Raw genomic sequence first — 24,046 nt, 5'->3', positions numbered from 1 at the left:
GTTGAGATGGTCATTGAAGGAGAGAGAGGAGTCTATGATGATGCCAAGGACTTTGCTTGAAAACTGAAGCTGAAGAGTGGAGCCGGAAGATAATGGGATGGAGGTGGGTAAATGACCTAATATTGGGCCGAGCCAAAGTAGTTTTGTTTTGGACTCGTTCAATTTCATTTGTACAGAATGTGCCCAGGATTGAAGGTTCATTATACATGCGGATATGTTCTCAGCGAGGTTAGTGAGGTTTGAGTCGGTCTCAAGGAGGATGAGGATATCGTCAGCATAGGTGTAGAGAGTTTCCAGGGGGGATAGATGAAGGAGTTTCAAAGAGGACATGTAAATATTGAAAAGGATAGGAGAGAGGGGTGAGCCTCGCGGGACTCCACATATCTGCTTCCAGGGAGGGGATGAGGTACCGTTTATGTTAATGGTGTAGGAACGTAAGTGTAGGAATTTCGAGAACCAGTCTAGGACTGTGGAATTTATACCTATTTCAGAGAGTTGGAAGATTAGGATATCATGATGGACGACGTCGAAAGCTGCAGAGAGGTCGAATTGTAGAAATACAGCGAATTTGTTGCGAGAATGAAGTTGTTGTACCTTAGAGATTAGTGAGACTAATAGGGATTCGGTGCTGAAGTTGGGTCTGAAGCCGAATTGGTGGGGTAGGAGAATAGAGAATATTTCTAGGTAGGATGAGAGTTGAGTGGATATGATGGATTCTAACATCTTGGTTAGGAGAGGGATATTTGCTATTGAACGGTAATTGGAGGGAATAGAGGCGTCAAGGTCGGTCTTTTTCAGTAGAGGGGTTAGTGCAATATGTCCCATTTCGGAGGAGAAAAGGCCCGATGTTAGAGCATCGTTTATAAGTTTGGTGAGGGAAGCGATGGCCTGTGTAGAGATATTCTCAAATAGGTAGGAGGGGAAAGGATCCAAGGTACATTTGCAAGTTTTTAGTTTGAGGCAGAGTTTGGAGACTTGCAATTCGGAAACAAGCTCAAAAACGGTCCAGGATCTGTCGGCTGGAATGGGATTGGAGACAGGTAGGGAAGGGTTGAGGTCAGTAGAGATTAGGGAGTTGTAGGAGACTGTAGGCGGGAAGGAGCATCTTAGGGTGGTAACCTTTTCATTGAAGAATTTTGCAAGGGCATCTGCTGATAGAGACGAGGGGAGCAAGGATGGGTCCTTTTTTGTAGTTAAGGAGCGCCAAATGTTAAACAACGCACTGATCTGGTTGTTGGATCTGGAGATTTTATCTCCGAAGAAATTCTTCCTGGCTTTTTTTAGTAGTGAATTGTAAAGTTTAATATTGACCCTCCAGGTCTGTGTATCTGAGGGGGATTTAGATTTTTTCCATTTGCGCTCCAAAGTGCGACATTTCTGTTTCAGCTCTCTATGGAGCGGTAGATACCAAGGGGCCTTTCGGGGGTAGGAGATGGTTTTTGTGGATATTGGAGTGAGGGAGTGATTACCACTGCACCTCTACTTTAGACAATTTGGCCCTGATTCTACAAAGTGCGTCCCGATTTTAGGCAGCTGTAGGCGTCCTACAGCTGTCTAATCAGCCAATCGGGATGCACATTTTAAAAAAAAATGCTCCCCAGGCAGGCCGTCTATATTGAAGGCGCCTCCGGGAGCCTTGGGAGGCCCGCAAGACGCCTAAGCTCGCCTAAGGGCCTTAGGCGAACCTAGGCGGCCCTACGCGTCTCCCTAGTAGAGGAATAGACGCTTACAATGTAGGCCAACAAAATGCTGGTCTACATTGTAAGTAGACGCGGCCGCTATACTTATTGGGGCAAGGGATCTCTCTGCCGCTATAAGTATAGCGGGCCGCGGCTGCCTGTCCGATCGCTGGCAGGAGGGTGTCCAAACCCTCCTGCCAGAAGATGCCCCCCCCCCGACACTACCGATCGCTGGCAGGAGAGTGCCCAAACCCTCCTGCCAGAAGATGCCCCCCCCCCGACAATATCGATCGCTAGCAGGAGGGTGCCCAATCCCTCGTGCCCGAAGACACACTCCCTACGCACCTCCCCCCCGCGCTAACAGCCCCCAAACCTCCACCCCACCAAACTAACCTTTTCTTTTGGCCAGACGGGTCTTGCCCGTGCAGCTGGCAGGCCCGCCTCATCGAAATGAGGCGGGCCCGCCGCTTCCCGGTCCATCCCGCCGAAGCCTAAGGCCTGATTCGCCCAGGCTCTAGAAGCCTGGACCAATCAGGCCTTAGGCATAGCGGGTCCGCCCATCCCCACTAAGTCTAAGGCCTGATTGGCCCAGGCGCCTAGAGCCTGGGCCAATCAGGCCTTAGGCTTCAGCGGGATGGGCCGGGAAGGGGCGGGCCCGCCTCATTTCGACGAGGCGGGCCTGCCGGCTGGACGGACAAGACCCGTCTGGCCAAAAGAAAAGGTTAGTTTGGTGGGGTGGAGGTTTGGGGGCTGTTAGCGCGGGGGGGGGAGGGTGCATAGGGAGTGCGTCTTCGGGCAGGAGGGATTGAGCACCCTCCTGCTAGCGATCGATATTGTTGGGGGGGGGGGCATGTTCTGGCAGGAGGGTTTGGGCACTCTCCTGCCAGCGATCGGTAGTATCGGGGGGGGGGGGGGCATCTTCTGGCAGGAGGGTTTGGACACCCTCCTACCAGCGATCGGATAGGCAGCCGCGGCCCGCTATACTTATAGCGGCAGAGAGATCCCTTGCCGCAATAAGTATAGCGGCCGCGTCTACTTACAATGTAGACCAGCATTTTGTTGGCCTACATTGTAAGCGTCTCTTCCTCTACTAGGGAGACGCGTAGGGCCGCCTAGGTTCGCCTAAGGCCCTTAGGCGAGCTTAGGCGTCTTACGGGCCTCCCTAGGCTCCCGGAGGCGCCTTCAAGTAGAAAATTTGGTTTCCTATTGCCAACGGTCTTCCTTCCATTGACATTCTGAAACTTTTACCTAATATATTCCCCCCCCCCCTTTTACAAAACCGCAATAGCGTTTTTTAGTGCAGGTTGGCGCACTGAATACTCTGCGCTACTCCCGACACTCATAGAGTTCCTATGAGCGTTGGGAGCAGCACAGAGAATTTAGCGCGCTGGCCTGCGCTAAAAACTGATATTGCGGTTTTGTAAAAGGGAAGGATAATTATCTTTCATTATACTTCACTGCTGTACAAATAACTCAAGATATTACTTCATAATATTCTATTTTATCTTTCCATATTACTCAACGTAAGCATCTGTTGTGCTAATCTACTGTTGCTATGTTAATATTTATTTGATATCTTTATTTTCAATAAATAAATTTGAAAAGGAAACCAGACTAACCAGGTATGCACTACTACATAACTTAACAAAAAAAAAAAAGAGAAGTAAAGCTGAGCTTGCAACATAAATGCTTGGTAACATTAATTTTTCCATATGATTCATATTTTTGATGTGTTCAGTAGTCCAGTTTTTATCTTTACAATATGTCAAATTTCTTTAAATATTTGGTTTTTCTTTAATCCTAGATATGATGAATGGATAAAAGCAGACAAGATAGTAAGACCAACTGATAAAAATGTGCCAAAAATAAAACATCGAAAGAAAATAAAGGTGAGGAATTTTATTTCAGTAATAATTCTTAGTTTCTTGCAGTATTGTTTTGGAAGACTAAATATTACAGGGTTTGCAAATCAAGAAAACAGTTGTTCACTGGGAGTTTGCATACCTTACCCCTCCGCCCCGCCCCCCCAACCTGGCTGTGCCAACTGAACATTATTGGCATTTTGTCCAACAAGAGAAACTAGTATAAGTTATATGACCCAAATGTTGTCTCTTTTAGTGAAACACTATATCATCTATGGGACTGTGTGTGAGGATAGATCACAGGGCCTGGTAAGACAAGCCACACATACTCAACAAATTATGGTGGGTTCCTATTCACATGTGGAGAGAAAGCAAAATTAATATCTAGTTTATTGTAAACACAACAGTTTTTGTCTTGCCTGCTTCTTCAGGGCCACAGCATATATGAAAGTCACTTGGTAAAGCAACAAGTCTTACAGGTCTCTGGCCTGGTCCCTGGAACCAGGGTTAATAGCATAGTCTCCAGCAGATACACCAGGCTGGCCTGCAGCCAGCCAGGTCAAAACAAAAACTCTCAAGGTTCCAAGTTGAGCTTAGCCTATCTTAATGCAGTGGTTGCAGTTTCTCAGTTTCAGGATAGAGACATGTATAGTTAGGGTTACCAGATGTTTAGATTTCCCCAGACATGTCCTCTTTATCCCAGGACAAGCAGGCAGCATATTCTCACTGATGGGTGACGTCACCGACGGAGCCCCGGTACGGACCACTTTAAAAGTGCATCGCCACTTTAAGTCTTTAGAAAGTTTGCGATAACCTGTACCGCGCATGCACGAGCACCTTCCCGCCCGACATAGGCGTGCAGTCCCTCAGTATTTTTTCTTTTTTATTATAATTATTTTCTTTTTTATAAAAAAAAAATAAAGAAATAAAATTGAACATTCATTTTTTCCCTGTCGCGGTCTCGTCCCAGCGGGGCCTGTTCGGCCACCTTGGCCTCTGACTTTGATTTTGCGGAGTCTGTTTTCCCATCGATGTCCTAGCCGCAGATGGGTTTTAAAAAGCATGGACACTGTGCTTGACCCATCTCAGTCACTGACCCACATCGCTGGTGCCTTCAGTGTTTGGAGCCTGAGCACCGTCCAGAAACTTGCTCTCGGTGCTCTTCACTTCAGAAGATAACCTTGAAAAACCGCCCGATCCAGCAAAAGTTACTCTTCGGCACCGCGATGGAGGGAGACTCGACACCACTACTGACATCAATAGCACCGTCCAAGGAAGCTCCGCATTAATCGACACTGACAGAACCATCATTGGTGTCACAGCTTACAGTGGGTAAGCCGCATAAGAAGCCTTCCCCCACCCTGTCAGGTCCTCAGGTCAAAGCAGCAGTGAGTCAAATACTGCCGACCTCGAAGAGACCCAAGAAGCGCTCCACTCCGATCTCGGTGAGTGTGTCGATATCGGCCTCCTCATCGCTGAAGTGTAGAACTGCACCAAAGGTACTGGCGAAAAATCCAGCGGTACCGGTGCTTACCCTTAAGCAGAAGATCAATAATCTGCTTCAGGAAGAATTGGGTGAGCATTTTCAGATGCTGATGCTGACCCAATTCCTGCCCGTGTCGACATTGACTCCTCCGGTGCTGGTCCAGTCTGAGACATTGACGCAGGCAGCACCTGTAATTGAGTCCCCATCGGTGCCCACCATTTCCACCTAGGACTCAACACCGTTGACTCAATGGCACTGTTTCTCCTCGATGCAGACATCAACTGAGTCGACCCCGGGCCAGTTTCGCAAGGCATTACAAAAACTCAAACACCTTGAGACTTCGACCCTGACTCGGTGCTGAGGCAGACTATTTCAGATTCAGATCTGAGGGGGGATTCTGAACAAGATCCTCTTCTATCTGAGGCTGAGGGCTCTTCAGATGATGACTCTCCTCAACATTCATCTCAGGAGGCTCTTGTTTTTTCTGAGAAGTCATTTTTCTCTAAGTTTCTTTGTGAGATGTTAGACTTCGTCTATCCCTCTTGAAGCTGATTCCAAACGTTCAAAGCAGTTCCTAGAGGCACTAGACTATGATAGCCACCCAAGGAACTCAAGCTTCCCCTTCACGACATTTTATAGGAAACTTTCTATAAGAATCTGGACACTCCACTTACCATCCTTGTGGCTCCTTGCAAGTTGGACTCCTTATACAGAGTGGTATCTATTCCTAGGTTTTACAAACCCCAACTTCCACACTAGTCTCTTCTTGTAGAGTCTACATTGAAGAAATCCTAGGAGCTAGCATCTATGCCTCCGTACCTCCTGGCAGAGAGGGCAAAGCCATGGAACGGTTTGGCAAGCATCTATACCAAAATGCCATGTTAGCCAACCGGTCTGGCAACTATAATTTTCATTTCTCTTTCTACCTTAAGCATTTGCTGAAACAAGTGTCCACTTTTCCGAAATACCTTCCAGAACGTAGGCTGCCTGCTTTTCAACACTACATTTCTGACTTGTTTCAACTCAGAAAATAAATGGTCCGTTCCATATATGATACATTTGAACTTACCTCTTGTGCTGCGGCCATGTCAGTGGCAATGAGACATCTGGCTTCGTGTTTCAAAACTGGACGTGAACCACCAGAATAGACTGGCCAATGCTCCTTATCTGGGAGATGAACTTTTTGGTCCATCTATGGACACAGCCATCAAAAGTTGTCATCTCATGATACCAGATGGGACACCTGGTCAAACCTAAGAAGAAGCGTCCACTCTCTCGTCCCTTCCGGCCAGCTTCTTCTTACCAGAGAAGATTTGCTGCTAAACCTGCACTTGCACCTTCTCCTCAATCTCAACCTAGGAGGCAGAACCAACAGTCACGTCAGCAACAGAAACCATAGGCTGTTCTTTTTAACGTGTTTCTTAAGAGCATAGCCACTGACAACCTCTTCAGTCTTTACCTCAGTCTATCGGAGGCTGTCTCCAGTATTTCATCACTCACTGGGAGCTCATAACATCAGATCTCTGGGTCCTTACCATCATTCGTCAGGGTTACACTCTCCATTTCCATACCCTGCCTCCAAGAGAGTCTGCTTTGGACCCTGCACAGTCCTCCCTTCTTCCCCAAGAGGTTCAATCCCTTCTCCTGCTAAGTGCCTTTGAGTAAGTTCCTCTTTTCCAGCAGAACCAGGAATTCTACTCCCGTTACTTCTTAGTTCCAAAGAAGACGGGGGGGGGGGGGACTACAACCCATTCTGGATCTTAGAGCTCTCAACAAATTTCTAGTCAAGGAGAAATTCCAGATACTCTCCCTCGCTCTGCTTTATCCGATCCTCAATCATAGCCACTGGCTATGCTCTCTGGATCTAAGGAAGCCTACACACATATTCCAATACCTCAGTTTCCAGTTAAATCAACCTCACTACCAGTATAAAGTACTTCCTTTTGGCCTGGCATCTTCTCCCAGAGTTTTCACAAGTGCCTGATTGTAGTGGCCACATCTTTCCATTCACACAGCCTTCAAGTCTTTCCTTACCTGGACGACTAATTGATCAAGGCTGTTTCATCTCAGTAGGTGGTCCAAGAAACAACTCAAGACCATCTCTTTTCTTCAGGCTTTGGGTTTCGAGGTCAACTTTCCCAAATCACATCTCATTCCAACTCAACGTCTTTAGTTCATTGGAGCTATCCTGGACAACAATCTCATGAGAGTGTTTCTTCCTCAAGATCGCCTTCAGGCTCTCATCCATCTTTGTCAGCAAATGCTTCCTCTTCACTCCATTTCTGCCAGACACATGATAGTTCTTCTGGACTACATGGCTTCCACTGTGCATGTCACTCCACTGGCACAGCTACACAGTCACACTCCTCAGTGGACCCTTGCCTCTCAGTGGTCTCAAGCGACAGATTGTCTCTCGCAGCACATCTCTGTAATATCATCTCTTCAGCAGTCACTTCAATGGTGGATGACCTCCAATCTATCCAGAGGTCTCCTTTTTCACTTACTCCCTCATCACAAGGTCATCACGACGGATGCATCCCCTTATGCTTGGGGGGCACATATGGACGAACTACAGACTCAGGGTCTTTGGACCACCAGAGAGCGGAAATTTCACATCAATTTCCTAGAACTCAGAGCCCTCAAGGCCTTCCATCATCATCTCTGCCCCCAAGACCTCCTCCTTCGCACGGACAATCAAGTAGCTATGTATTATATAAACAAGCAAGGTGGTACGGGCTCTCTCCTGTTGTGTCAGGAGGCCCAGAAAATTTGGTCTTGGGCGACAGCTCACAACCTTTTCTTGAAGGCTGTCTACATTCAAGGAGAGAAGAATTCCCTAGCAGACAACCTCAGCAGAATTCTTCAGCCTCACGAATGGACTATAACTCTCCGGTCCGTCTTTGCTCAATGGGGCACTCCACAAGTGGACTTGTTTGCAGCTGCTCACAATCACCAGTTGCCCCAGTTTTGCTCCAGACTTTACTCTCCTCTCTGTCTGGAAGTCGATGCTTTTCTCCTGGACTGGCGGGCCTGTTTCTATATGCATTCCCCCTGATCCCTCTCATGTTGAGAACTCTGTTCAGACTCAGATGAGAGGCAGCTACCATGATCCTCATTGCTCCAAGGTGGCCTAGGCAGCATTGGTTCTCCCTTCTACTTCAGCTCAGCTCCAGGGAACCAATTCTTCTTCTGGTTTTTCCTACTCTGCTTACTCAGCGACAGGAGTCACTTCTACATCCCAACCTGCAATCAATACACCTGAAAGCTTGGTTTCTCTCGGGCTGAATTCTTCTGAATTACATCTCTCTCAGCCTGTTCGACATATTATTGATGCCTCTAGGAAACCAGCCACCCAACATTGTTACCAACAAAAGTGGGCTAGACTTGATGGCTTCAGCCAGGAACTCAAAAAGTCAAGCGCTTCTTCAGTCAACGATCAGAGCCAAAAGCTTAGGTTTAGACATATTGGTTCAGCACTGGCCAACTTAGGAACTCCTTTACATCTTTTCGTCTTGGCTCATGGTGGTTTGAGTCATCCACATAGTGACTCATCCAGTTCTGGTGATCCTAGTGACCCCAGATTGGCCTCACCATCTGTCTTCAGTGGAACGAGCCTCAAACTGTCTTTATCGTAACCTTCTCAGTCAGAGACCGGTTCTTATGAAGAATTCCCAGCACCTTGGTTTTACGGCATATTCCTAATGAAGCTTGTATCCTATTATACTGGGAGTATAGCGACAATTGTCTTTTTAATCTTACTAAGCTTGATTCCTGAGTAATGGACCTTCCTCCTTTCCTCCTCCTGGACGTGGACTTCGTTGGAGCAATAACAAATATTATCTATGCCTTTATCTAGATTGGTGAAGCCACCTTAGGCTTCAAGAGGGGGAAGAAGGAAGAATCAGGAATAAGACCTCCATGAAATGAAGGTGAAGACCCCCTTGAGACCTTAAAGAAGAACATTTACTGTGTTGTTGAATTGAACTTGCCAGGCAGGCAAGCAGGAGGCCAGGCAGGAAAAGAGAAGGAGAGAAAAGCAGAGCAGAGAACAGAAGAGGGGAAGGAGCAACAGAAGGCAGGAGTGAGCAAGGGACATCGGCAAGAGGTAGCTCTGCCCACCCCTTCATATCAACCACCGGAGCTCCTCCTTAAAAGGGGAAGGTCCAACGGCACTCAGCCGTTCGGCGCGCATCGTAGGCGAGCGTTAAAGGCACTCGCCCTAGTGAGAGTGCCTTTGCTAAAGGGCCTTAAGAAGGGACAAGCCATTGCTAAAGGAGAGCAGAAGGAGACCACAGCAGGCGCAGAAGACACACAACCAGGCAGACACAGCAGGTACAGAGTATACACAACCAGGCCGACACAAAGGACACAGCTGGCGCAGAGGACACACAACCAGGCAGACACAGCAGGCGCAGAAGACACACAACCGGGCAGACACAGAGGACACAGCAGGCACAGAGGACAGCCACAGCAGACACAGAAGATATCCACTGCAGACCGGCAAGCGGGCAGCATTGGAAGCAGCAGACAAAAGCAGGATGTTGAGCTACCCAGTTTTGTGCACCGTCTTCCATATGTATGGCTACCTCCCCTATGGGAGGCGGTCTTACGTATGCGCTAGATGCAGAGAACTGGAGAGCCTGAAGAAACAAATCAGACTCCTGTAGGGCAGAATACTGGAACTGGAGACACTTCAAGCAGTGGAGGAGGAAGACAGAGATGCAGAGAACATCAAGACAGAGGAACACCATCGAGGAAGAACTCTGAAAGCTGAAGAAGTTCATAGAGGAGGCATACAGGGAGGCCGTGGAAAATAACTAACAACAGTGGAACTGCTGAGATACACCTACAGAGAGTGTGGACACCTGATGGACAACCACCAGGAAGAAATAGGTGACATAGCAGCAAGGAAGAACTCTGAAAGCTGAAGAAGTTCATAGAGGAGGCATACAGGGAGGCCGTGGAAAATCACTAACAACAGTGGAACTGCTGAGATACACCTACAGAGAGTGTGGACACCTGATGGACAACCACCAGGAAGAAATAGGTGACATAGCAGCAAGATCTGGAAACAGCAGAGGGAACCCACAAGAAGATGGGTCCGGTGCAAGCCAACACCAGGATGAGAGAAAATGGATGGGAACGAAGGACACGGCCCTACAGCTGGAGAGATGAACATACACCAGGGATATGGACCTGCGGCTGGAGAATCAAGAGAAGATAGAGAGGAAAGCAATTGTCATGGGGGACTCTATCATCAGACAAGTCAACAGCCACATAGTGAGAGGAAGACTGGATCGGTTGGTGACCTGCCTACCGAGAGCCAAGGTAGAAGACAGTGAGCCGCATCTATAGGATCATCGACAGTGTGGAAGAAGAAGATATGGCGGTGGTGATCCATGTGGGGATGAACAACATGAGCAACAGGAACTACAACAGAGAAGTACTGAAGGGCCAGTTCCAGATGCCAGGAAGGAAGCTGAAGACCAGAACACAGAGGATAGCATTCTCGGAGATCCTGCCGGTACGTAGGGCAGACGAGAAAAGGCAGATGGAGCTGCAAGCAGTCAACGCGTGGATGCGGCGCTGGTGTGAGGAAGAAGGATTCCACTTCTTGCGCAACTGGGGGAAGAGCAATCTATTCACGAAGGATGGACTCCACCTCAGCAGAGACGGAATGAGGCTACTTGCAAGCAACAGCGAGAAGTTGAGAAGTTTTTAAACTAGGAAGAAGGGGAAAGCCAACAGTCGACAGAGAGAGAGTCGATGATTCGGGAACCGGTATACCCAGAGGATACCGTGCAGGAAGATGGAGGGGAAGACTCACCGGATCACAGGCAAGACAGATCGAAAGGGACATAAGAGGGAAGGAAATGCAAGAAAGGAACAGGCCGCAAACTCGAGTGTATCTACACGAAGACAAGGAGCCTAAGGAATAAGATGGGTGAATTATAAGCTACGGCACAAAAAGATAACATGGACATCATCAGCATCAGGGAAACATGGTTGACTCAGGAAAACGTCTGGGACACTGTGCTACTGGGATACAAACTATACCGCAGAGACAGAGTGGCTCAAAAAGGTGGGGGCATTGCCATATACGTCAAAGAGGGAATTGAATCTACTGGAGAGAACACACCACAACAGACGTATAAGTTAGAGTCTCTATGAGTCAAAATTCCGGGAACAAATGAACTGGAAATGAAGATCAGCATCTACTACCGACCCCCAGGGCAGTCCGAAGAAATTGATGGAGAAATAACAGACGAGATTAAATGCAACTGCAAGGGATGCAACGCAGTTATCATGGGTGACTTCAACTATCCGGGGATAGACTGGAACCTAGGCACCTCCAGCTGCGCTAGGTAGATCAAGTTCCTGGAAGCTGTGGGCTTCCAGGAATAACTTGTCAAGGAAAATACTAGAGGAAATGCAATTCTGGACTTAATTCTAAATGGACTGCGAGGACCGGCACAAGGTATAGAAGTAGAAGGGATGCTGGGAATCAGAGATCACAACATGATCCGCTTCAACCTGGATGCAGGGATGAAACATCGGTCCAGAACAACGGCCACGACACTGAACTTTCGAAAAGGGAATTACAAAGGGATGAGACTCATGGTGGGGAAGAAGATTAAGAAGAGGATAAGCAGTGTAAAAATGCTAGAGCAAGCTTGGTCCCTTTTTAAGGACACAGTCACCGAGGGGCAAAATCTATATAATACCGCATAGCAACAAAGGATCCAAGAGGAAAAAGAACAAGGAAACCGGCATGGCTCACTGTAGAGATCAGAGACAAGAAAGCTTCGTTTAAGGAATGGAAAAGGTCAAGAATGGATGAAAACTGGAATAAACACAAAGAACATCAACGCAGGTGCCATAAGACGGTAAAAGGGGCCAAAAGAGACTACAAGGAAAAAATAGCTAAGGAGGCGAAAAGCTTCAAGCCGTTCTTTCGATATATTAAGGAGAAACGATCCGCAAAGGAAGCTGTGGGATCATTGGATGACCATGGAATACAGGGAGTGCTAAAGGAAGACAAAGCAATCGCCGAGAAACTGAATACATTTTATACATCTGTATTTACCGAAGAGGATATACACAGCATACTGGAACCCATCAGGCTATATGCTGGAAACTGACAGGGTTTACGGTCAGTCTAGAAGAGATATGCAGACAGATCGATAAGCTTAAGAGCGATAAGTGTCCGGGACCAGATGGCATCCATCCGAGGGTCTTCAAGGAACTGAAAGGGACTATAGCTGAACTGCTTCAACTAATAGCCAATCTGTCGATAAACCAGGAAAGATTCCAGAAGACTGGAAGTTGGCAAATATGCCGATCTTCAAAAAGGTTCGAGGGGAGATCCGGGAAACTACGGACCGGTGAGTCTGACCTCGGTTCCAGGAAAGACGGTATAGGCACTGATAAAGGACCACATCATTGATTACCTTGACGAACACGGTCTGATGAGAACTAGCCAGCACGGTTTCAGCAAAGGCAGATCTTGTTTGACAAACTTGCTGCACTTCTTCGACAGAGTAAACAGGCAGATAGACAAGGGTGACCCGGTCAACATTGTATATCTGGATTTTCAGAAGGCGTTCAACAAGGTTCTGCATGAACGACTACTTTGGAAAATTGTGAGCCATGGAATCGAGGGTGAAATACGTGGATTAAAAACTAGCTGGAGCATATGCAACAGAGAGTGGGGGTAAATGGACAATACTTGGACTGGAAGAACGTCACCAGTGGGGTGCCGCAGGGCTCGGTGCTCGGATTCGTGCTCTTCAACATCTTTATAAATGATCTGGACATTGGTACAACGAGTGAGGTGTTTAAATTTGTGGACGATACGAAGTTATTCAGAGTAGTGAAGATGCAGGGGGATTGCAAAGATCTGCAATGCGACATAATCAAGCAAATGAGGTTCAACGTGGATAAGTGTAAAGTGATGCATGTTGTAACAAAAATCTCATGCACGAATACAAGATGTTCGTTGGTTGGAGAGACCTCCCAGGAAAGAGACTTGGGAGTTCTGATCGACAAGTCGATGTAGCCGTTTGCGCAATGCGTGGCAGCGGCGAAAAGGGCAAACAGAATGCTAGGAATGATTAAGGAGGGGATCACGAACAGATCGAAGAAGGTTATCATGCAGCTGTACAAGGCCATGGTGAGCCCTCACCTGGAGTACTGCATCCAGCACTTGTCGCTATACATGAAAGAAGGACACGGTACTACTCGAAAAGGTCCAAAGAAGAGCGACTAAAATGGTTAAGGGGCTGGAGGAAGTGCCATACAGTAAGAGATTGGAGAAACTGGTCCTCTTCTCCCTTGAAAAGAGGAGATGGATTGGAATATTCAAGATAATGAAGGGAATAGACTTAGTAGATAAAGACAGGTTGTTCACCCTCTCCAAGGTAGAGAGAATGAGGGGGCAATCTCTAAAGTTAAAAGGTGATAGATTCCGTACAAATGTAAGGAAGTTCTTCTCTACCCAGAGGGTGGTAGAAAACTGTAACACTCTTCCGGAGTCTGTTATAGGGGAAAACACCCTCCAGGGATTCAAGACAAAGTTGGACGGGTTCCTGCTAAACTGGAACGTACGCAGGTGAGGCTGGACTCAGAGCACTGGTCTTTGACCTGGGGGCCGCTGCGTAAGCGTACTGCTGGGCACGATGGATCACTAGTCTGACCCAGCAACGGCAATTCTTATGTTAGCTTTATGAACAATGCAAAAATCATATCTCTGCCTTTCAGCATAAACAACAAGCCTTTTTTTGAGAAGTTCATCTTTGCTCCAGAAAGCTGGCAAGCATCTGCTGACTATTAAAACATTGGTTTTCTGCTGACGGTAGCAGCCTTGGATATTTCGAGATTTTTCAAGGAGACAAACCAAAACAAGAAGATAAACTCAAGCAACAGTACAGGACAAGATGTCATACCAAAAATTATCAGAACTGCTGATAGAACAACAATCAAGCTCAGGAAGGGAGGGAGCCTATGCTCAGAAATTATTGAACTTAGTATTAAGAATGCATTGTCAGAGAAAATAGAGAGGAGTCGGATATGACACTAGGTGACATCATGCTTCAATATGGCTCCGAGATATATATGCAGACTATACAGTCAGTAGATATGATAGATGTGTCAACCCAATAGAAAGTGAGTATGTAATCTGTAACTAAGTGGTACTCTAGGCTACTTAAGTATATAAGTAGAATACCGGTTGCCTTAGACTTTAGGATGGATCCATAACAGGAAGCCGGATTCTGTGTGTGTTATCCATTGGCCCAATGTACTGTACTTTGTTTTCATGTAAGCTGACTTTTGTCTATTGCTAATAAACCTATGTTATATACAGCAATTGGGTTGTTGCAAGGTCAGTTTATGAAAAGGCCTGCAGCCACTTTCTCACTAGTCATTGCCACTCTTTTGGATTCCAAGAAGCCCTCTTCTATAGTGGTTTATGCCAAAGCTTGAAAGGCTTTCCAGCAGTGGTGTGCCAGAGATCAGCTGGAGCCATTGTGTGCTCCCATTCCAGTGGTCTTAGCCTTCCTGCTGGAAGGTCTAGAAAAAGGCCTGGAGATGGCTTCCCTCAAGGTACAGGTGGCAGATCTTTCCTGTTTTAGAGCATACAGTGGTTCCAGTTTGCTTATGGCTTATTCAAATGTGACCAGATTTGTCAGTAGGGCATCTCTTATGGCTTCCCCGGGACAGCCTTTTTCTACATGGATTCTAAATGTTGTGCTGAAGGGGCTTGCTGAAGCTCCTTTTGAACCGTTTATGGATCTGTAATCCGCCTTGAACCACAAGGTAATGGTGGAATAAAAATCACTAATGTAATATAATGAATCCCTTTGGACATTATGGTCAAGACAGTGTTCCTCAAGCCGTATTTCTAAACTGCAGGCTCTCTCTTGTAGAGAGCCCAGAAACAGGGGTTTCCCTCCATACAGCAACTTCCTTTTTCATCCCATGAGATTGGAGCAGAAGGATAAGATCTTACAGAGACTAGACATATGTAAGGTCTTATTCCACTATTTAGAAATGACCAGTGAATTCTGTCTTTCTTACCATCTGTTTGTCCTTACTAGTCACTCCAGGTGGGATAGGCCAGCATCCAAGGCCTCTATTGCCAGATGGATCCATGTGGCCATTTCGTAAATTTACATCGCCTGTGATAAGCAACTGCCAGTTTCTCTCAAAGCTCACTCGACCAGGGGTGTCGCAGCTTAGTGGGCGAAGTCTTGAGTGGTTCATCTGGATGAGATTTGTAGAGAGGCTACTAGGTCTTCCCTTCATACCTTCATGAGGTTTTACAGAGTGGATGTGGCAGCATGGTCTGATGCAGCCTTTGGGGCCTCGAATTTGCAGAAAGCCTCTTCTGTCCCACGCTAGCCATTGTCTTTAGTTTGGTACGTCCACCTATCGTACAGACTCAGGAGTGGGAAGTAAGAGAATGGAAGATTAGACCCTTACCTTTGGTGATTTTCTTTCTGTTAATCCACGGAAGAGTCAGTACAGCCCACCCTCTATCTACTCTGAGACTTTCTGTATTGCCTACATTTTCTGCCTTTCTTTCAGGCTTCAGTATATTCCAACCAGCAGATGGACCCTGCAGGGAATCACTCTGCATAAGTGAGTAAATATCTTAGCCACTGGCTAATTTCAAGTTTGTGCTTGTTGCACACAGCAGGTTGGTTCTTATTGCTGCCATGCTTGTATATGTTTTTCATTTTTCCTGTTTATTAATTGCAGAATAGAACAGAATATTATATTGGCGAGGAAGTTCCATGTGCCCTCTTCTATGTATGTTTTGTTTCAGTGATGTATGATTGCCTTTGGACTCAACTGTAGGGGGCTCTGTTTTCCTCTGCTATATGGGGGGAGCCAAAAACAATGTGTGTGGTTTTCTGTAATACCCGGTTCAAGGGTACAGATTGAACACCTATCATACAGATTCCTCCATGGATTAACAGAAAGATTACCAAAGGTAAGAACCAAATCTTCCATTTGCCTGTACTCCAGAGGTACTATTATTCAGAGGACATATCAGAGTTCTCGGCAGAAGTACAGAAACTCAAGTTGTACTCAGTCCTCCGGATTGTATGCCCCTGTGGCCTCCTCCGGATTGTATGCCCCTGTGGCCTCCATAACGTTTCAATGACACCATGTCCTTAGCCATGCTTTTGAAATAGGAGGGAGGTTAGTAGCATATTGGGAGATGTGGGCACTGTGGTGGTGTGGAAATTGGGAAGGAGTTGTAGTGGTGGGATGTAATAAGATCGCTTTAGTGAGCAAAGTACTAATGAGGCAACGTTGCAGTATTCTCGCACCTATCTGGTAGTCAGCGCTGGAGCACAGAGTAGGCTATGACCTTAGGTTCTTGAAGCTTAGTGTTCTGCTAAAACTTACATTGTAAAATATTGAAGTATTAAGAGAAAGAACACTATTGCTGAGTAGAAAAGTACAAGATTTTCCTTTTTGTTACTACCGCATTTGATCCATATTCTAATTGTGAGTTACATCTACCGTATTTGCCGGCGTATAAGACGACTTTTTAGTACCTTAAAATCCTCCCCAAAGTCGGGGGTCGTCTTATACGCCGGGTACAGTTTACATGCCCTTACTTGCGGGGCTGGATGTACTCAGTCGCGCGGCTCTTCTTCTCCCTACCTTCTCTGCTTGCAGCACAGAGCCGAACGGAAGTCTTCCCGACGTCAGCGCTGACGTCGGGAAGACTTCCGTTCGGCTCTGTGCTGCAGGCATGGCAGGTAAGGAGAAGGAGAGTAGCCTCGCGGTACCAAGAGAGAGGGGCGGCCGCCCCGCCCCGGTTGCAGCACAGCCGGCCAGGTCCCCTTACTTTTGTGGCACTTCCCCGACCGACCGATAACAGCCCGGGTCCGACAATCCTCCCTGCCCTGTAGCCGCGAATCTAAATTACCTTCTTACAGCAGCTGTAAGAAGGTAATTTAGATTCGCGGTTAAAGGCAGGGAAGTTTGTCGGACCCGGGCTGTTGTCGGTCGGTCGGGGAAGTGCCACAAAAGTAAGGGGACCTGGCTGGCTGTGCTGCAACCGGGGCGGTATAGAAGGAGGGGGGGAGAAGAACGCTGAAATGAGACAGGAGGGGGGGGGGGAAGGACTCTGAAAGCACTTGAAGACAGAGGAGGGAGAAGAACGCTGAAAGCACATGGGGGAATACAAAGGGGTGGAGAAGGAAGAAGGGGTCGTCTTATACGGCGAGTATAACACAAAACTCTATTTTTTAACTAAAAGTTGGGGGGTCGTCTTATACGCCCAGTCGTCCTATACGCCGGCAAATACGGTAGTTACTTGATTGTCTCCTGAAGAAGGCATTCCAGATTGCCGAAACTAGGATCCTAATCAGGACCTTAGCAATTAAAGATTTATTTCTAAGTTACCATACTGGGACAAGTGTAATATATTTTTTTTAAGTTCAATCATATTTATTAGAATTTTGTCATATAATATATCAAATAATGACCATATATACATAATAAGTCTCAGCAGATTATACATACAAACGGTCATGACATACAGACATCTTGCTTGCCTTTTTTTGTTGTTGTTGTTTATCATATATTGAGGCAAGTTTTCTTCTCCTTTGTGTTTTTTCTCAGATAATGCCACAGCAATGGCTTATGTCAATTGACAGGGAGGCACCAAAAGTACTCAGTTTCACTTGGAAGCACTCGCATGTAACAGGAGTAAACAATCTGCAAGCTGACTATCTCAGCTGACAAACTATGTACCTACTGTGTCGATGGGGGCAGCCGGTTCTCAACCTCATGGCATCTAAAACCATAAAGTGGAGCAATTCTTCAGCCACAGGTTTGAGCTGGGAAACTTTGGCTTCAATGCCCTAGTTCAACCAAAGCCAGAACAAGGGCTGCTGAATGTGTTTCCCCCATGGCTCATGATAGACCGGGTCATAGGATGGGCAGCGAATTATCTGGAATTGGTAATCCTGGTGGCACCAGATTGGCTGTTTTGGCTGTGGTATACAGACCTGGTGCGCCTTCAAAAGGGCAAAGGTCTCAAATTGCCAGTGCATTTGGATCTCCTGATGCAGGGTCCAGTTCCCATGAAGAGTCCTCAGTGCTTTGGTCTTACAACATGTCTCTTGAGTACAAAGGTTACCCAGAAATGGTCATAGCGACCCTCCTTAGAGCCAAGAGACCAACAGTTATTCCGGCCTATGCAAAGGCCTGGAAGTTGTTTCAACATTAGTATGCGAAGGACAAGATGGAGCCATTAAAAGCCCCACTGTCAGTGGTTTTGGCATTTCTGCAGGCTTGTTTTGACAAAGTGCAGGTAGTGGGTCTCTCATGTTTCAGAACCCTGTGGAAAAGGGTTCTTTGGCCTTGCATCCTGATATAGCCAGATTTTTGAGGGAAAAACTCAGGTTGTGGCTTCTGGTAAGGCAGCTGTTTCTGTTGTGGAATCTTAATATCATTTTGAGGGGGGCTCAGTAAGGCTCCATTCAGGCCTTTGTAGGAAGCGTCACTGCTGGATCTGTCATTGAAGACAGTGTTCCTGGTAGCCATCACCTCAGTGAGAAGTCTCAGAGATTCAGGCACTATCGTGCTGAGAGCCATTTCTCAGACTTACAGAAGTGGGAGTCTTCCTTCGCACCTTCCTTTGCTGAAGGTGGTATCAACCTTCCATATCAATCAGGTCTGATTACCTGCATTCCATTCTACAGGTTCCAAGAAGAGAGACAAAGTGTTGAAACTCTCCGTTATCTCGAAGTGACAAATGAGTTTCATCTCTCAGATCATCTTTTTGTCCTCACCAATGCTGCTAGCCTGGATAAGCCTAATACTCCAGTGGCCAATTATAATGATATAGTCTCTACTCCAGCCTTTAAAACATCAATGTAACTTCAATTGTGTAGGTGGTCTGGATGTTACTTCCATTAGCTGTGTCTTGTATATCATTGAACAGACGCCTCAGCCCCACCACTCCACCGCTGTAAAAGATTTTATACTGCGGGAAGCTTAATGTGGTGCTTCATCATTGGCTGTCTTTTTCAATTTTTGTTTTATGATTTTTAGTTTTTTGTGAACTTTTATGATGATAAATAAATTATTTAAAACTCTTCCATATGTTATCCTTACATAAGTCTAAATTTGTGATAATACTTATCTCAGCCAAACCTGGGGAGTCAGACTGATATTATGTTTCGCATAATATCAGTGCTTTATCAAGGGTCTCCCAAGGTCGCCGCCGTCATCCGACTCCAATCTTAGTACGAGCAAAAGATCTTGATAAAGCACTGATATTGTGCGAAACATGTCGGGTCTGACTCCCCAGGTTTGGCTGAGATAAGTATTATCACAAATTTAGACGTATGTAAGGATAACATATGGAAGAGTTTTAAATAATTTATTTATCATCATAAAAGTTCACAAAAAACTAAAAATCATAAAACAAAAATTCAAAAAGACAGCCAATGATGAAGCACCACATTAAGCTTCCCGCAGTATAAAATCTTTTACAGCGGTGGAGTGGTGGGGCTGAGGCATCTGTTCAATGATATACAAGACACAGCTAATGGAAGTAACATCCAGACCACCTACACAATTGAAGCCTGGATAAGCCAGCATCTAAGGCAATAATTTCCAGATGGATTCATAAGGCAATCTCATTGGCATACATTGATTGTGGGAAACAGCTACTGAGTAGAGGTTTGGCTTCTTTGTGGATGGAGTCTCGGGCAATCCCTCTTGATGAGATTTGTAGGGCAGCCACATGGTACACTGTCCATACATTTACAAAAATTTTATAGAATGGATGTGGCAGCACAAGAGGATACAGATTTAAGGGCAGGTTCATCAAGGCCAGTGGTCTCAAACTCAAACCTTTGCAGGGCCACATTTTGGATTTGTAGGTACTTGGAGGGCCACAGAAAAAATAGTTAATGTCTTATTAAAGAAATGACAATTTTGACAAACTTTTTATAGTTTAGAAATCTTTCCTTTAACTGTTAAAGAAAAGATTTATAAACTATAAAGTTTTACCTCATGCAAAATTGTCATTTCTTTATTAAGACATTAACTATTTTTTCTGCAGCCCTCACAGTCAAAGTTTAACATCTTTCCAATCTCAAAATTGACACATTTCAATCACTATATTGAAAATAAAATAATTTTCCTTACCTTTGTTGTCTGGTGACTTCATTTTTCTGTGCTTTTAACTATGTTTCCAGGGTCTTCTTGTCCTTTGACTGTTTTTCTGTCCGTCTTGGCATTAACTTAACATTCAATTTTTCCATTTTTCTGCTTTCTTTTCAAAATCTATTTCTCCATGACTTACCTTCCGTTCCTATCTCTCTCACCTTCCCTCCCTATTTCCACAGTCTGACATCTCTCTCCTTCCTTTCTCGCCCTCCCTCCTTCCTTCCTTACCTTCCTGGTCTGGCATCTGTCTCGGGGGGATGCCCTGGCATCTCTGCCTCCCCTTCTGTGGTCTGGTATCTCCTTTCCTTTCCCTCCCTCGGACTTGGCATCTCTCGTTCCTCTCCCTTGTCTTATTTCTCCCTCCTTCCCTCTCTCTCTCCAATTGGGTGCAGCAGCAGCATTTCCCTCTCCCTCCTTCCCTGTGCAGCAGCAGCATTTCTCTTCCCCCTTCTCTGTGCAGAAGCGATATCCCTGTTTCCCTCTCGTTACTCCCCATCCCCCTACCCTTCCTTTTATTTTTATTTATCATTGCAATTAAAACTTCCCTATCCCCCAAAACCTCTCGTTTCTAATCAGTCCCAATTCGTCATAGTTTTAGGTTTACTCTCTTTTTATTTTACCCCACCTAAATCAAAAATTATATTAGACCTTTTTAATTTTTAATATTGTAAACCGGCCAGATACATGTGATGGTCGGTATATCAAGCCACAAATAAACTTGAACAGCAGCAGCAGCATCCTCCCCCCGGGAAGCAGCAGCAGCACTTCTCTTCCCCCCTCCTCTGTGCAGCAGCAGCAGCAGCAGCATTTCTCTTCCTCCTCCTTCCCGCCTTCCCTGGACACGATGATCGAGAGTGGGCTCCCTTGCTGTGGTCTTTTTTCCATTCAAAGCTGTGGGTGGCAGCTCCTCGCATGATCCACGCCTGCATCAGAAGCCTCTCTGATGTCACGACATCAGAGAGAAGGCTTTCACAAGGAGCCGCCACCCGCGGCTTTGAATGGAAAAAAGACCACAACAAGGGAGCCAACTCTCGATCATCACATCCAGACTGCGGGCCACGAGACTGCTGATCTAGCCCATCTTACACTCAGTACAGTGCACCAGCATGGAAGATTATGTTCTTACCTCAATCTTCTTTCTGATAGATGTGTCTAGGAGTCCTGATTCCCTGCCATGTCAGAATTTGCCTCCTTAACTGCCTTGGACAGAGAGTTTTTCCACAGCTGGAGATCTTCTCCTGCCAGTCTGATATGAAGAGTAAAATATCAAATGTAAAAAAAAATGAGCCTCTCGGAACGTCATAATTGTTAGTGCTGGTTGCATTTTGACAATGAGTTGTTTCTTCCACCTGGATTTACATTATGTTTTGATGAACTTGGTTCAATTTTGTCTTACAGAACAGAAATTTATTATCGGGGATGTTCCTCGTACCCATTCCTATTTCTTATATTGTAGTGATGATCAAATGCTTTGGTACAAATTGAAGGGGGACACTACAAGTTTCAAGTTTATTAAAAGATTTTTTAAACCGCTTAATCAGGTTTCTAAGCGGTATACAATCAAGTTTAAGTTTCAAGTTTATTAAAATTTTTGATTAATCGCTTAATCTTACTTCGAAGCGATGAACATACATAACAAGAAACAATTAAAATTACAATATTAAAAAATAAAACATTAATTTAAACATAACCATTAAAATAAACTAGACTATATACAAACTTAACAAAACAAGAGTGAAGAGGAAAAGGGGAATTGAACTACAAAATTTTATAGAAAAGGAGGTCAGGCAAAAACACAAGGTTGGGGATTAAAAAGAATAATCAAATACAGCATTAATGAATTCAAGAGTAAGACTTATTGATCAAAAGCGTCTTTGAAAAGGAATGTTTTTAAATTGGTCTTGAATTTATCAATATTATGTTCTTCTCTTAAATAAATTGGCAGGGAGTTCCAAATTTGTGGAGCAGTAACAGTGAAGATAAATTGTCTTCTGGTATTAATGATCATAAGAGATGGGATTGTCAATAAATGCTGTTCATTTGATCGCAATATTCTATTTGTGGAGTAAGGGATCAGTGATCTAAAAATGAATGCAGGTGTTTTAAAAAGTATTGCTTTAAAGGTGAGTAGGCATATTTTATATGTTATTCTATGCGATACCGGAAGCCAATGAGCGTTCTTGAGAAGTGGTGTTACATGATCAAATTTTTTTGTCTTTGTTATAAGTTTAATGGAAGTATTTTGTATGATTTGAAGCTGTCTTATTTCATTTTGTGCAATTCCTTTAAAAAGGGCATTGCAGTAATCGATTTTAGAGATTACTAAGGAGTGGATAAGGATATTTAGTGATTTAGAACAAAGATATTGTGAAAGGGAGCGAATTTGACGGAGTCTATAGAATGATGATTTAACGATACTACCAATATGTTCATGAAAAGTTAATTTACTGTCAAATATAACTCCTAGGATTTTAATGGTATTAACTAGTTGCAAGGGAATATTTTTTATAGTGATAGGCGCAATAAGTTTAGGAGTTTCTTTCCATGGGAAAAGCATCGTTTTTGTTTTTTCAATATTAAGGGCCAACCTATTTATATCTAACCATTGACGGATTTGTTCAAGTTTTTTGTTAATTGCTATGATATCCAAAGAGTTGATGGGATCCAAAGGGTGCAAAAGTTGAATATCATCAGCGTATGCGAATACATGAAAACCTATAGATTGGCAGACAATCATCAAGGGTGCAAGAAAGATATTGAAAAGTAAAGGAGAAAGAATAGATCCTTGAGGAATACCATGAGATGTTAATGAGCTTTTAGAATTTGAATTATTAAATGCAACAGTGGATGTACGATCAGTAAAGTAAGATTCGAACCAAGATAATACTTGGTCGGTAATGCCGATTGAATGAAGTCTGTCTAATAGAAGATGGTGATCTATGGTGTCAAAGGCAGCAGAAAGGTCGATAGAAATTAGTAAAACCGATTGGTGATGGTCCAAAAAGTAATGTATTGAAGAAGTCATTCCTGTCAATGAATGCTCAGTACTATGATGCTGTCGGAATCCTGTTTGGTTCAGATGGAGGACGTTGGTTTTTTCAATAAATTCAGAGATTTGATTGAAAACAATCTTTTCTGTCAATTTTGCCATGAATGGAAGATTTGCTATTGGCCTATAGTTAGAAATTTTTTCCGAACTGATCTTACGATCTTTAATAATAGGACGAATAACAGAAGATTTCCAGAGTTTAGGCATAGTACTTTGTATTAAACTTTCATTTATTAATTTTAGAACGAAGGGACCAAAGATTTCATATTTTTTTAGAATAAATGGAGGAATTAAGTCTGCTTTTGAACTCTTAATATTAATAGATTTTAATATGGATTCTAATTCTTTAAGGCTAGGTAGGTTAAAGTGGGAACATGTTGAATATGATAAATTTGTGATAGGATGATCATGTTCAATAATGGGTTGCTGTTTTGTAAAAGATTTCCTAATGTTTGTAATTTTTTCAATAAAATGTTCTGAAAGATCTTGAGCTGTCGGCAATGAATTGTGAGCTTGTATTTGCTGCTTTTTTGTGTTTGTTAATGAGTTAAGTAATGCGTAAAGTACTGATGGATTTTTTTGCTTTTAGTATTTTTCCTGAGTAGAATTTTGTTTTTGTTTGATTAATTTTTAATTTATATGACTTTGAATGTTCTTTAAATAGTTGAGCGTTTTCATGTGTTTTATTTTTCCTCCATTTACGTTCTATGGATCTAAGTTGTTTTTTCATAAGTGCGAGGTCAGCAGTGTACCATGGGTTTTG

General features: G+C 44.6%; 1 protein-coding gene across 7 annotated transcripts in view; it reads left to right on the top strand.

Moving 5' to 3' along the window:
• Positions 1 to 24,046, top strand: part of ARID4B (AT-rich interaction domain 4B) — an 852,780-nt gene that overhangs the window by 666,599 nt on the left and 162,135 nt on the right. For all 7 annotated transcript variants that reach the window (XM_033937320.1, XM_033937318.1, XM_033937319.1 and 4 more), the window contains one exon: positions 3,484 to 3,568. In XM_033937320.1, the coding sequence (XP_033793211.1) occupies positions 3,484 to 3,568 (85 nt within the window). The remainder of the gene's footprint in view (positions 1 to 3,483; positions 3,569 to 24,046) is intronic.

This window comes from Geotrypetes seraphini, chromosome 3, assembly GCF_902459505.1.
Source record: "Geotrypetes seraphini chromosome 3, aGeoSer1.1, whole genome shotgun sequence".
In the NCBI taxonomy this organism is placed as follows: Eukaryota; Metazoa; Chordata; class Amphibia; order Gymnophiona; family Dermophiidae; genus Geotrypetes; species Geotrypetes seraphini.
The sequence above is the reverse complement of the archived record's forward strand: the minus strand, read 5'-3'. Positions and strand labels throughout refer to the sequence as shown.